Source organism: Protopterus annectens, chromosome 3.part0 (genome assembly GCF_019279795.1).
Source record: "Protopterus annectens isolate FY-2018-M chromosome 3.part0, PAN1.0, whole genome shotgun sequence".
Lineage (NCBI taxonomy): Eukaryota > Metazoa > Chordata > Ceratodontiformes > Protopteridae > Protopterus > Protopterus annectens.
Window position 1 is genome coordinate 1883507134 of NC_056731.1, and position 15785 is coordinate 1883522918.

Genomic DNA, 15785 nt, shown 5'->3' on the forward strand with positions numbered 1-15785 from the left:
CCTTTCTTCTTCTTTTTCCTTACTCATTTCATTTTTGCAATTCATCAATAAATGTCTAATTTTGTTATCTTTATAACATTTCAATTCATATTTTTGCATCATGTCTCATTTCCCCACAAATACAGCATTTTCTTTTGTCACATTTACTTATCAAATACCCCCCCAAACAAAACTTGTTTTGGGTGTCCCCCAGTACTTTATGACACCATTATTCCCCTCACATTTATCATGCTTGGTATATGTACACATTTTTTCTCTATTTTTAACACATTACAATCCCAGCTACCAGTCCATAAACGTTTGAAATGTCCAGTACTTCTTTACATAAAGTTTTCAAATATCCTTTCAGAGTCTCTCTTTCTACCTCTGTTAGAAATTGTACATGAATTTTCTTTTCTGATTCCCTGTTAAATGTTTTTCTCACATAAAGATTCTATTGATTGCAGTCTTTTTTTTATACTCTCCAAGAAAAATTTCCATTCAAATATGTCACAAAATGTCTTTTTGTTAATAAGAATAAATGCACTTACCTCATGTGCTTTTACAAGCAAAGGAGCTATTAAATTGCCCCAAACCTCATACCTGTCCATTTCTTTGTCTTCTTTCCTTTGAATGTTTACCACATACTTCCATTTTTCATTTTCTTCTGCCTTCTTTTACTTTTATTCTGCATGTGTTTTCTTTTCTATCTCACCACTTTTCTTCAGGATTGTCTCTGCATATCCATTTGTATTTTCGCCATAATGCCCCCCCCCCCCCCCGGAAACAATTCCTTCACTTTCTGGCTCACTATGCACCACTACTTCTTAAGTAAATCCTCTTGTAGCCCTGCTAACTGGAGGGTTGTAATTATAAATCCATCATTTGGTGACTCATCTCCATCAAACATATTTCTTTAAAAGACCTCCTCAGAAACCTGCATGCATTCTCTGGTCTTGACATTTGCTTTCTCCTCCATTTCTCTCACCATTCCATCATCTCCTTCACTCTCCATCTGCCTTCTGGTTTCTCTGGGTTGCCTCTACACCTGGAATGGAAATAGGAAGTGCTTCAAAAATGGGTCCCACTTACAACAATGAATAATAGGGGAAGTTCCCCAATGGCCTGGCCACATTTCTCCTAGACAATATGAACACCACCTTGGACCTCCTGTGAAAAGAAGCTGGTGGCCTACTGGAAGTAATCTGGACAATAAATGATCAATAAAAATAAATAAATACATACATGCTTATATACATAACTAGCTAACTAATAATTCAAGTTTAGTTAACAAATGCATGTTAGAAATTAATCTCTTTTTCTATGTGCCACTGCTGTACCATCATTTTGTCCCTTTTACCAGCTTTACCTTACAAGATTCCACTACCTCAGTTGACATAAACAGTGAAACTGTATTTGTAACAATATTATGTTTATCCTGAATATCATTCTGATGTATAGTCTTTGAATCGTCTATTTTGGTCAACAAGCGCAGGCTCCCCCAAGTTTCCTTCAATATATGCAAACACGTGAAAGTAACACGGTTTACCATGTTTCAAGCCTGAGTACCACCTCATCCTTTTTAAAGACTCTTCATGACAGAAGCCTGAAACATCTAGGGGTGGTGCATTTCAACAAAGGTAGGGCCAAAAACAATAAACACATGACCCCCATTATACAGATCTGTCTTCAGTACACTGTATTTGGCCAACCACAACTACAGTTTATCCAATGTTCTAAGTCCAGTCAAGGTGCCAAATGACATCTCTCTTCCCATCTCATATATACCATCATACCGCTAACAGCAACAACCATACCTTTCTCTTCTTCAGGATCTTGTTCACACTCTTCTTCTAGTCCAAAAATATCCAAATAATTAACTTTATCCTATTCCAGTGTCACTGATTCCTGTTCATTAACGACTGAGCTGAGCAATTATTTCCCCTGAAAGGAAACACATTCCAAATCAATATAAATGATAATTTGCACCTTACCTTAAACCAATGACACAACTTGATGGCCGCTGAGAACTGTATGCACTGCTCCATGGTTCTCTCCCAAGAAATAATGATGCAAAGACAGTGGCCACCAAAGCTGTGATAAAATGTACTCCATCTCATGCCGAGTCACACACTAAATTACTCTAGTTCAATCACTGATGGCATTCTATAAAGATTCTTTTCCAATGCCAAGGGTTTCTTTTGGAAAATCCAATCTAGTCCACTGACACAGTTTTAACAAATTTCAATGAGTCAAATCCTTCTTCAACCTTCTAAAATCCTACCTGAGTGCAGATTTTGCCACCTTGCTTTATTTTCCAGCATAACCAAAGTATGTTCAGTATGAACTATCTGGAGACTTTCTTCCATGAATTTATTTTGCACATCATCCATTTTCTGCTGACATGACATTGTAGGTTCATAGGTAGGTACTAGGCTATCTGCCCTAGGGCATTTATAAGCCTAGCCAGAATATGTTGGCTTTCGCCTCCCTTTTAGACTAGATTCCTGAGCCCCTGTCCAGCAGGGCCATAGAAGTGATCCCAGGAGTGAATTTACGATTTCCCATCCACTCATCAAGATTTCTCTTGAAGAGGGTCAGCGAGGGGCTCTGCCTAACATGGACCGGGACTCTATTCCAGAGCAAGGGAAGCCTCTGGGATATGAATCTATCCCTCCAGCATGTCCTATTTATAGCTGTGCTGAGGTTTAAATCCCTGGAGCATGTAGCTCTAATAGATTTGGTTTTCTTGAGGTGGAGCATGTCCATTAGTTCCGGGTTATGGATCCATACTGCCTTTTCATCATTCAGACCATTATCAGATAACTCAAGACACTTTACCCAGTAATTCAATTGTCCAGACAAAGTTTCATCTGTTGTCTGACTGCTTCAAGGGCAGCTTACAAATCTGTTTTCCATAACTGCATAATGTTCACCGAGTGTTCTCTTCACTGAACTGAAGCTCAACATCCAAGATGTTCCCATCACACTCTTTATGCTTCACTCTTTGCTAAATCTGAAGGCAATCTCCCAAAATGGCAAACTACAAAACTACAAGTACCAAAACTGCACCAAAAAATATACTAAATAAAAAAAAAAAATACAAACTTTCTGTATTATTTGACAGAATGTCTGCAAGGAGCAACTAACCTGTTAACACACTGCCATTAATTAGGTTTTGAAATCCATGCAATATTTTCATGATCAGCCTTGCTTACTGCTTGTGAATCAGTGTTACACTTAAGAAAAAAGTGCACAGTCCTCATTTAGGACCATTGTGTGTTTTACCTCCTATCACGAAACCTATTATATTTCATCAAGGTAAATGTGATACAAAAGGACTAGTATACTTGGCAGTGTGTGTGCATCCTGCAATTTTTATAATGTTGGTAAAACAGAAAGATCATTGAGAAAACGCATCTATGAACATATTTATGCTATTAGTAGTCATAACGAAAATAATGCATTATAAAAACATTCGGTTAAATGCAGGAAATTTGTTAAGTTCAAGTTTGGAATTTTGGAAGTTATCCAGAAGACCACTAGAGGGGGGTGGTGGGAACTTCAAATAGAACGTAGTGAACTCAAATAGCAACTTGAATTAAATGTGACTGTAGAACCTGGCATCAATGAAAACATTTCAATTTTACCAATATTAAAAACAAAGCCTTTGGTTAGGTAGATATGGTTCTGCCTTCTGAAAATATTTTTTATGGAACTTTGTGTTTTTCTTCAAGGTTTTTTCTTCAAGTTTTTTTTTTTTTAAATGTCTTATTTTTTTAAATGTGTTTAATTGTTTGATTAATAGTATTTTATAATCATAGGCATGTGGTTATGGTTTAATCTGATGAAGTCTCAGAACGTTTCAGAGACGAAAGCGTTAAATAAACTGGAAGCTGTTTTGTATCCTGTTGGAAATCTGGTGTTCCTTTTCGTTATTCTATACAATTGGAATGGCTTACAATTCTGGTGCAGCCACAAGAAGCTCAGTATTTATTCATTTGTTTGCGAAGTCTGAGTGCCTTTTTCGGATTTTTGCTGCACAGTCCTCATTTAACCATCTTTTAAAAATCCTGAAGTGTTCAGCTGTTATCTTACATTGGTATTATACCAGAAAAAATAATATATTAGAAAAAAAGACCATGAATTCTGTGAACTAACACTTTTCTGAACTTTTATCAGGAAATGGAATTTTGGAAAGTTTTGGCTTTCATAAAATAAAGGAAAAAACTCACCATGCAGGGGTTGTGCCACTAGAATTTACTATAGTATGGCAACACCAATGTTGCCATAGTTCTGGGTATTCTATTTCCTAGTAAAGCCTAAAAAGAAAACCTTTTAACAACAGTGATACTCAGAGTTATAAAGTCTACATATGGAGATTTAAGGGGCCTAGAACCAACGAATGAGGACTGTTATTAGCATATAGCCTTAGCCTTTTATGTTAAACTGCCAAATTAAGTTAGGTTTAGAATATCTGGCTTCTGCATAAGTCAAGTAAGAAACTTTTGGTTTAATTTCTCCAAGTCTTTTGGGTTTCTAATACTATGATGGGATTGGACCACATTCCCAAGTCGAAGTTTAATTAAAGTTTGTGAAATTAGTACTGTTTCAATCTTTGATGTTAGCCAAAAACGATCTTCACAGTACTCACCACATGGCCAGAACTGACTCCATCATATGGAATTACATGCATTGGTAACACTTTTAAATACGACTGTACATTCTTTTTTACAAGACCCATTGCTTCTACTACTACAGCAACTGTCTGGGTATCCTTCTTCATATTGCCCTACTTTCTGCATGAAAAGACTGGTATTTTATAACTTTGTGTCTCTCTGTACATAAGACACTGTAATCTCTGGGTGTAGCAATTTTAATGATCCATGCTACTTTTGTCTTCTTTTCATGGACTACTACATCTTGCATCTGTTTTTTGAACTATTAATAACAGGTGATCCCATCTGATAGAAACTTCATAATTTTCTATAATGCCTTATGGCTCATGTTTCCAATGCTTCTCAGCTACTTCAATATTATAATGTTTGCACAATCTCCAGTGCAATAGTCTTGCCACATTATTATGCCTTTCATTTTACAGGCCCTCTGCCACTAATGTATCACACCCAGCAACAGGATGTGTGACTGTTTCCAGTTCTGTTTTACAGAACCTGCATTTGTCTGTTTCTCCCACATGTTCAATGGACTTTGTAAACCAACGTGTATGTAGTCCACTGTCTTGGGCCACCAATATTAGCCTTTCATTTTTTGGTTTAAATTCACCTCTCTTTAACCTTTCCTGTTTCAGATCCTGACCAACATGAGACTGTTCCATGAGTTTTCTGTACTAACTATATTTATGCTTTTTCCACATTTCTCGCCTTCTCATCTGTTCCTTCTCCTTATATTCTTTCTTTTGTTTGTTGGCACATTCAGTTGCAGCTTGATTTTTGTCGACTTCTGGTTTGATTTCCATTCCCGTTTGCATCAATATGCTCCCGCTAAACTAAGGAGGGAAGCCATCTTAGACTTGTTCTCTTCATGTTTTAAAACTTCCACTATGCTAGGATATGGTGAGGTCTGCAGATATGTATGCAGTTCCATGACTTCAGATATGTATATGTAATCAATTTCGAGGAGGCACATACCTGCTTCAGAACGAGGAATGTATAATCTTAGCATACACTGATTTTTATAAATCATTTGATAAGAGTGAATCATTTTTCTTGTTTTCCAGTCAAACTGATCTAATGCCTTTTGGGACCAGTCAATCATCCCAAAACCGTAAGTTAGAACAGGAACAGCAAATTGGTTTATAGCTTGAACTTTGTCCCTAGTTGTCACAGCTGTTTTCAGTATTAATTTTAGTCTTCTAAAACATTGTTTACTGAGTTTGTTCACATTTATTTGCTTTATTATCAATCTTTCATCAATTCCCAAATATTTATACAATCCCTCCTGCTCAAGTTCCTTTATATCACGCTCCTATCCCAGACTGGTATTTTTTGGTGCTGCAGCTTTCCTGCTACAAAGGTTGCTTTTGCACATTTATCAAGACCAAATGACATTCTTATAACATCTGAGAAAGTTTTGACCACTTGTAGTTGTGCTTTCATCTCCTACTTTATACTTTGTTGTTTTCTGGGAGCCAAACTGTAACCATGACCTAATCTGTTAAGTAGACAGCTTAATGCATTAAGGGCAAGACAAAAGAGCAAGGGTAACAAAGAGTCACCCTGGAATATCCCCCTTTGAATTTTTATCCCTGGGATAATAAACTGCCCTTTACCATGGGTTAGCTGCAAAGTGGTTTGCCACTGTTTCATGGTCACTGCAATGCAATAATGTAGGATATATCTTATACATTTACACATAAGCACTCCTTTATCTATGAATGTGGGATGCTGTCAAATGCTTTTTTGCAATCTATCCATGTCATTATATTCTGGAAAGAAACTCTCCTTAACACTGTTGAAGGTTTGCCAGTGGAGGATAGGGAAAACAAAGTAGAATAAACCTCTGGTAAACCACCACAATGAAAGTCTTGCGTTGACAGCAAATATCCAATGCGAGCCAATAATTAAAACTTCCAAACGCAAGATTTATTAAACTGTGAAATTATATAAAGTAAAAGTCCTGACAAAATAATCCTTACAAACAAGATTGCTTTCGGCTTCTAGCTTTCTTCAGATTATAAAGTTTTCGGACTAGCATTTGCAATTTTATAAAAAGAACTAACCAATAAAATCTCAGCACTAAAAACAATTTGCATAATAGCTGCATTGATTCGCATTCTCAGTTGGTTATTGAGTGTCCAATCAACCTATGTGAAAAACCACTTATAGCCTATCACATAGATTCAGGATATCTCCGTGATTTAGAGTTTAAGTATGCTAATTAGTTGTCTGTTCCGTTTTAAGCATTGGCTATACGAGCTCAGTGCATTCAACGGAACACCCATTCAGCTTCTGCAATTTACCTTTTGCAATAGTCTTGCATCAAATCCCCAGTAACATACAGATCACAAAATGTCTTAAAGATATCAATACTATATTCATATCCAATGTATAAATCATCTTTCCTTTAAATTAGATGAAAGTGGATATGAATATAGTATTGATATCTTTAAGACATTTTGCGATCTATATGTTACTGGGGATTTGATGCAAGACTATTGCAAAAGGTAAATTGCAGAAGCTCAATGGGTAGTCCATTGAATGCACTGAGCTCATATAGCCAATGCTTAAAATGGAACAGATAACTAATTAGCATAATTTTGGCGCCAAACTCTAAATCACGGAGATATCCTGAATCTATGTGAAAGGCTATAAGTGTTTTTTCACATAGGTTGATTGGACATTCAATAACCAATTGAGAATGCGAATCAATGCAGCTATTATGCAAATTGTTTTTAATGCTGAGATTTTATTGGTTAGTTCTTTTTATAAAATTGCAAATGCTAGTCCGAAAACTTTATGATCTGAAGAAGGCTAGAAAACGAAAGCGCTCATCTTGTTTGTAAGGATTATTTTGTCAGGACTTTTACTTTATATAACTTCACAGTTTAATAAATCTTGCATTTGGAAGTTTTAATTATTGGCTCGCATTGGATATTTGCTGTCAACACAAGACTTAAGTTGTGGTGGTTTACCGGAGGTTTATTCTACTATGTCATTATATTCTCTCCTTTTACAATTCTCCATTATGACTTTATTTAACAACAAATGATCCTTTATTCCATATACCTTTATTTTGTTACCCTTTTGTGCTATTGCTACAATTGAATTTTTTTTTAAATGATTACAAACTCTGTCAACATCAACTCCAATATATAGTTTATACATCGTTGGAAGGCAAGTCATTGGTCTATAGTTTTTAGGATAGCCTGCAGGTTCACTCTTAAGGAGGAGTATTGTTTTTCCTGTTGTTAACCAGGCTGATGTATGTTTGGGATGTGCATATAACTAGCTCTTACTCAGGTTAAATCTTCATCTAAAGATGTTAATACTTTTAGCCAGAAGTTAGGTACTGCACTTGGGCCTGGGTTTTTCTGATTAGCAGCTTTTCTTAATTTTATTTCCATCTCTCTGGCTGTTACTCCATCCCATTTCATATCTTGCACATTTGAACTTCTATTTCTTTTACTTCTTCTCTATCCATTCAGCATCATTGTTATTGTTCCAGAGGATCTTCATAGATATTTCTTTAAAATGTGCATTTTTTTTCTGGTGGTATTTCTATTCCCTTTGCTTTGTTTCCCAGTTCTCTATAAAACTTTTTTTGTGTCAGCGCTGAATTGCTTATTTTGTACTTTTCCTTTATATTTATCTGCATATCTTTTAAGTTTTTCTGTCTGTGTTGATATCTTTAGTTTATTATTTGCAATACTGTGTGATAGCTCCTGGTGTGTTCTAATACTGCACATTGCTTTTACAACATTTGTCTTTCTAAGTATTTTTGTTGATCAGATCCCTTGGCTATACTCTTCAGACAGTGACACTTCTTGTCTTAATTGCTTTACAGTTTTCTCTTTTCGATGTTTCCATGATGGCATTTGATTTCTTCCCTCCCTTTCCCTTATTGCCCTCTATTTTTGTGACAAGACTTTATCTGTTATTAATTTATCTGCACAGTAATATATCCTATTTACTTCTGTCATATCACATGAATTTCTGTTAACAGTCTTGATTACTGTGTTCAATTGATTTATCACTCTTCTAACATTATGAGTCTCACTGACTTTCTGTAATCAATTTCTTTCATTGATCTTAACATGTCTATCCATCTCTATTAAATCAAGCAACTCTTCCCTTAGATTGCTTTCCTCTAAACTGAAGACAAATTCTTTGTTCTCAGCTTCCTGTGGGCATTCCACAGAAAGTTCTAGAAGATCTTCTCATGACACATTCTCTTCAGCTGAATTCTGTGTCATCCGTTGCTCTTTCATATGAGAACTGCCCTATCACTCCACAACACTGACTGCATCAGTGTTTCCACTATTTCCTGCTCCTTCCCTTGCTGTGGAACTCCAACTGAACTTTTGTACCGGCTCCAGAGTATCTTCATGTGGTAAGTGATCAGATGCTTCCTGCTCCACCTGTTTCTCCTTAACATTGTTCTGTCATGCTGTGACATTACCAGAGTTGGATTTTTGACGAAAAATCCTTAGACAATCTATAACTTCAGTTTCTATTTCTTTAACTTCTCCATTACTAATCCTTTTTTTCTACTTTCCCAATTTGTTTTCCTGTTTTTTTTGTATTACAAAATTTTCCACAACTGGATGCATTTGCCCGTATGTATCTTCAAATACCTTTGGTGCTGCTTTTTTGCACTGATTAGTTTTGATTTCTCCTTTGCATAAATACTGCACCATATTAAATCTCTTTTTCTTTCCCAAGTCCATATTTCTTCTTCAGATGTCTCTCAATTCACCTGTTTCTCCTTTGGGGACTCTTTGTTCCCTCATGCTGTGACATAACCTGTGTTAGACTTTCTACACTAAATCCTTCACTTTGCAATAGTCTATTACTTCAACTTGTAATTGTTTAACGTCTACTTTAATAATCATTTTTTTCTATGTTCCCCTTTGTGATCTTATTTTTTGTTTTATGAAATTTTCCATATCTGAGTGCCTTTCCCTGTATTTCTCTTGAAATATCTTTGGGTCTGTTTTTTTGTATTGATTAGTTTGGCTTTTTATCAGAAAATGGAATTTTGTAAACTTCTGGCTTTCATAAACTAAAGAAAAAAAGAATACAAGGAAGGGTTAGCTGTTGCTCACTGAGACCTCCTTCCACCACTTCTTCCTTGTAGTCAATTCGGTCAGCCAGGACCCTTTCCAAAGCAGATGTTAACTGCACAATCAGGAAATTTCTCAGGACCCAGAATGTTTTGGAGATATGATTTCAAAACCAGTCCACCACTAACAAACAACAAACTCAACAATGTGAAAAGAAAGGACTTCAGAGAACTGGACTGCAAAACGTTGGGGTAAAAAGAACACAAAATTTATTACACATTAAGCGCTTTCATCCAAAAGTATACAGGACTTCTTCAGAGCAAAAACAATTCATGAACATTTGATTTAAATATAATCTAAACCCCTCCTTCTAATTAAACTTTATTCAATTTGGTGTTATTTTTACCCCAACGTTTTACAGTCCAGTTCTCTGAAGTCCTTTCCATTCACATTGTTGAGATATGATTTCAACCTAGTAAGTAACAGGTAGAATCAGTCTTTTAAAATGTCACCTCAGAGGCAATAAGCTTTCCTTCCCTTGCAAGAGTTACACATAACACATATGATGCAAACTTATTTGAGAGCAATTCACTTACTGCAGGTGCTATCGTCATGTTTTTCCTTCGGCTGTGTAGCATCCACCCCCACCAAGTTATTTGGTCGACATGACTGATCTGGAAAGAGATACAACAGTGTCTCCAATGGAATGTTATATCCTGAATATGAAAAAAATAGATTGTTGTGAATTATAATGTCATTCAGAAATTTATATTTAAAAAAAAATAAATATGAATGAAATTACAGTCACTTCCTGAGAGTTCAAAGGTCTTGGAATTTAACAATACAATGTAAGGTGAAGGCGGGATCTTTCATTTTCAATAAAAACAAATATAATACATTTTTACAAGTGATAAACAGCAAGACAACCATTGATATAATTTTCCCTGGCATGTGACTGCCACTTTTTTGCTTTCCTAATTACAGAGAAGTTGCAATTGAGTTTATGCATTTGTAGGTTCTACATCAAGTAATCAAGGAAAAATGAAAGCTATTTTACTTATCATAATGATAGATCTGTGCTGTCTGCTTTCATCCTTCTTCAACAGATGGGTCTTCAGATCTGACCTCTGATCTGTCTTCGGCCACTCAAGATTTTGGATCCCAAGCTTAGGCTCTGACCATTACCCATAACCCACTGCAAAGCCCAACATTACCTCAGATAGTGTTTGCCCAAGAAAACAGATAAGGACATAACAGGTAAAAACAATAACAGTAATGCTATAAAGGATTAACCAATACATTAAAACTGAGAAACTGATATGAAGCTAAAAAGTATACTTGAAGGGCCTTTAGAATAGGTCAGTCTGTTCAAGGTAGGATAAAGGAACAACAAGTTCCATAATCAGGCAGAGGGATAGTTGGGAGGAAAGTTGTCCTCTGTGACAGACTCCTGGGGGAAGTCTATGTGCCTCCTTTTACACATATGTTTCTGAGAAGCCTTCCAAAAGACTTACAAGTTCCCTATATAAACTAACTCAAGACTCGACAGGTCCAGCTGTTTGATGTGCACTGGATGAAAAGGAATCAGGATCCATGGGTGTTCTTTGAGGGATTAGTGCAGCAGTGCTAGAAATAGTAGTCTATATCTCTTATCGGGTAAGTGCTGTCTGGAGAGCCTTGAATGCCAAAGCAGATTGAGATCTCGAGATTTGTCTGGTAGGAGCTGAAGTCATCTCAGCAAGCATACCCCTAAAATCTACTTGGCTCAGATCCAAGGCTGAAGTCAGCATTCAGCTATCCAGACCTGATGCTTTGAGAGGAAGGAATGGCTCCATAACCCTCAGAGTCTAACTCATTCCCCAGGATCTGGCACCAAAGCCTCATCTCCAGGATCCTTCTTGCTCTGATGACATCAGAGCAGTATTTGTCAGAGATGGCACCAGACTGAAAGACAGCCAGATCTTTGGGTCTAGAGTCAAGAAGCTTTGGGAAGTGCTTGGATCCAAAACTTCTGAGTCCAACAGACAGATTGGGGTAGGAGCTACTATAGGATGAGGAGAAGAAACATAACTCTGAGGTCCAGAAGCTGGAGCTGGGAGGAGTCCCAAATGAATACAAGTCCAGACAAATTTCATCATACGGTTCACATCTGCTTTGGAAAGGATCTTGGCTGACTGAACTGACCACAGGAAGGAAACAGTGGAAGGAGGTCTCAATGAGCAACTGCTAACCCTCTCTTGAACAAAAGACAATCAGAGCTGAGGAGAGACTTGCTCTGGTGAAAAATGCAGCTCCAGGAGATGGGGAGTCTTACAGTCAATCAAGATTGTCTCAGAGAAAAGCACTGAATCTGAAGACTTGGAAGACTTAGCAGCCAGAGCAGAGGATGCCAGAGATGATGAAGACTGAAACAGCTTTCTAGACCACTTAGTGTTCTCCTTAAGTCTAGTGACTTCTGTCCCCTTTAGATTTGTCAGCAGATTTCTTAGAAGAAGCCGGGGAAGCTCCAGTATCAATATGCTGAGACTTGGACGATTCTCCCACAGGGTCACAGAGAAGTCTCATAAGGAATAGTTTTTTACTCTCTACTATTGCCCGGGTACCAAAGAATGTACATACAGCACAGTGTTCATCCAACTGTGTGGCCCTGAGACAGTATACGCACTTAAAATGTTTGGCCACGTAAGGTATCTTGTGGTTACAGCCCATGCATTTTTATAAAGCCAGAAGGTTTATCGTCATAGAGAAATTTCAATAAAGGAGAAAAAAACAAAAAACAAAAGCAGTAACATTACAAAATCTAGAAAACTAGAATAGAGTATATAGGTAAAGTCTCTCTCTTTTATTAATAGAAAAAAGATAGTGCCAAGGCAAGAAGACACAGAAATCCTGTAAAAGTCTTAAATATTATCACTAAGACATGGGAGGCAGGGTATATCAGTGCTCAGACAAGAGGTATCATCAAAGTATTTGGTAAAAGAGGAAAAGGTTACATTGAAAAACTCTTACGCAAGCAATAATGCCCAACAGGGTGTCTGTTATTGTGGAAATAATACCCGCCCAAGGGTCTTCTGAGGCCTCTATAGCCCTGGAAGGGTGTTATTTCCATAATAACACACAACCTGGAGGGCATTTTTGCACTTAGAAAATGGATTGTCTGTAAAAAATGCTTTGTTTTGCTTTTTTTTTATTACTACATTATTTTGTTTTATATATTTTAATGTAAAATAATTCCTCTGCTTAAGGTTTCAAACTTGCTGTATTATATGCTAATAGTGTTGGAGGAAGCATCTTACATCCAAAATATAATACTTTAAAAATATCCAAGTATTTTATTTTTTGGTCACTTACTCCTAAAACGTTTGTTTTTTGTCAGTCATTGGAGATAGAAGTTACTAAATAATGACATACATTTGAGTTTTGGACTTTTATTTCCTTCAGAAAATTCATGCTAACACAAATCCCTTTATTTAAGCAAGTCTGTAATTTTATAAGAGCAATAATTAAAATCTGTTCCTATGCTTGAGCCTTTGTTCCCACTTTATTTTACTCTTTATCCAGATTTCTTCAATTGAAAGGTCCAGATATGCAAACCTCTTTACTACTGCCAATGGTTGATCTCATTCACTTTCTCTCTCTTTCTCACCCGCCTCCCTTCAGGAGATGCATGCTAATGCAACATATTTAAAATATGTTCCTATTTTGAGCCTTTGTCCCCTGTTTATTTTAGGCTTATCCAGATACCTTGATCTAAGAGCATACCTCTCAACCGTACAGATTTTTTGCAAATGTCCAAATTTTTGCCTCATATCTTTGGTCTGTTCCTCATAAAAATGTGTTTTTTTGATAAATTACTGGGATGATCTGTTTAAAGTCACTAAATAATCACATGTATTTGAGTTTCTGACTTCATGCCCTTCAGAAAATGTGTCTTTATTTCTGTTCATTTGTCCCCCCATTATGTCAGGCTTTGTCCAGATTTCTTGTGCTAAGATCTTAACAACTAAGGTAACTGTGAATTAGTCCTGTTGCGGCTTTCAATGGCAGCCAGCTTGGAAACTTAACAACAGTATGCAAATCTACAGGCAGTCAAGTGGTTAGCTAAAAGGTAAAGCAACTCAAGACAGGACAACCAAAATGACAAAAATTACATAATGTGCCATAAGAATAAAAATTAAAGAAGATTACATACAGCTTTTAGGCGAGCAGGATGGCGGGGGCATACAACTTACAAGTAACTCAAGGAAATCAGCTGAGATTAAGAAGGTGACGGCTTTTAAAACAAAAATGGAAATACGAGAACACAATTAGAAACGTGAGCAGTATGGTGCCTCAGAGGTTCAGGTTTCCACTTCACAGCTCAACGCTGCAAGGTTCAATATTGACCTCTAGTCAGATACTAGTTTGTCCACATATGCACATTATATGCATAATATCAAAACCGAAACATATCCAAACACAAAATAGCTAAAAAATCTAATCACATCCAAAACTAGTCCTATTGCAGTGGGACACCCCCCCCCTGCACCCCCACCCTACCTCCTGCAAATTATGTATACCAACTCCGAAGTCAGACAACAAAAGTCTACAACAGTATGATTTATATAGGTTTACTATCACATGTTTGACTGTACATTGTTCGAATGTACAGATGTCCGAACCAAATGTTCGAATATCTGAACACCGAACAATGTAAAGGCCGAACCAAGGATTTCAGTGAAGTCGAATGTCGAACATGTTGACTACATTGAAATGCTTCTACCTACTCAACATTCTACAACAGTTTTTTTGTAGGGCAGCACCCCCCCCCCACTTATACATACAAACTCCGAGATCGCACTACAGTGAGGGTAAGGGTACATTTCCCCATCCCCACTATAGTGCAATCTGCACCACAATGTTGGAGTTGACAACAGTGGCCATTCACTCTTGTCAGCTTCGACATTATGGTGATTGCTCTACTGGTTCTGCCAAGTGGTTTTCGCACATATTCCATTCGTCTAAAACACAAACGAACATGTGATTGTAAACCATATATATATATTAGGGTCTACTTTGTTTCTTTGAATCTCATTTCACTGAATTTCATTTCACCCTGACCACTTCGCTGAAAACCCACACTACTGAAGACTCATTTCACTGAATCGTATTTCACTGAACTGCAGTTAGTATATATGGCAATGTGTAGAGTACTGTAAGGCAAGTAAAAGGTATATGCCCTTTTCCCCACTGTAGTGCAATCCTGGAGTTAGTATATATAGTTGGGGGGCACAGCCCCCCACTTTGGGAGGTGTGGGGGGCATAGCTCCACACCTTAATTTATATTCTATTTTACCAAAACCTTCAAAACAATACATTTTAAACAATAGACTTGCATAGTTACAACACCAATGACTAACTCTACAGAAGACAATATGTACTCAAACTAAGTTTATATATCTATCGATATATATATATATATATATATATATATATATATATATATACACACACACACACACACACACACACACACACACACACACACACACACACACACACACACACACATATGCAAACACACACACACACACACACATACACACATGTATATGTGTATGGTTACAGTCTCTAAGAACAAATGCTCTGCTTTCCTTGTTTTTCAGCCTGACAGCTGCTTCACATGTGAGATCGAGGTAGAGTGGGATCTGGAAATTTGCCCTTTACCCTCTGTTGCACAATCTCGCAGTTGGTATATATAATTAGGAGGGGGTGTGATGGGGCTCAAAAAAAGATTAATTTTTATGGTCCCTCTGGAGCATGCAATATTTGATGAGACAAACATACACACACACACACACACACACACGCACACGCACACAAATGCATGCGTTTTCACACACCCACACTTGAATACCATATACTGTATAATTTTAAGGAATTATTCTAAGACAAAGTTCCTACTATTAAGTGGGTTGGAAGGGTGGCCTAATGGTTAAGGTGTTTGCCTTACAAATACAAGGTGCAGGGTTTGATCTCTCCTGGGGTAATTAATGCTTCTTAAAATGGCTTGCAAGGGTAGTTA

The 15785-nt window shown here is 36.9% G+C and overlaps 1 protein-coding gene across 2 annotated transcripts in view; it reads right to left on the reverse strand.

The window, feature by feature from the left end:
• Positions 1-15785, reverse strand: part of LOC122797156 (zinc finger protein 850-like) — a 127107-nt gene that overhangs the window by 62791 nt on the left and 48531 nt on the right. For both annotated transcript variants that reach the window (XM_044065966.1, XM_044065964.1), the window contains one exon: positions 10318-10437. In XM_044065966.1, the coding sequence (XP_043921901.1) occupies positions 10318-10437 (120 nt within the window). The remainder of the gene's footprint in view (positions 1-10317; positions 10438-15785) is intronic.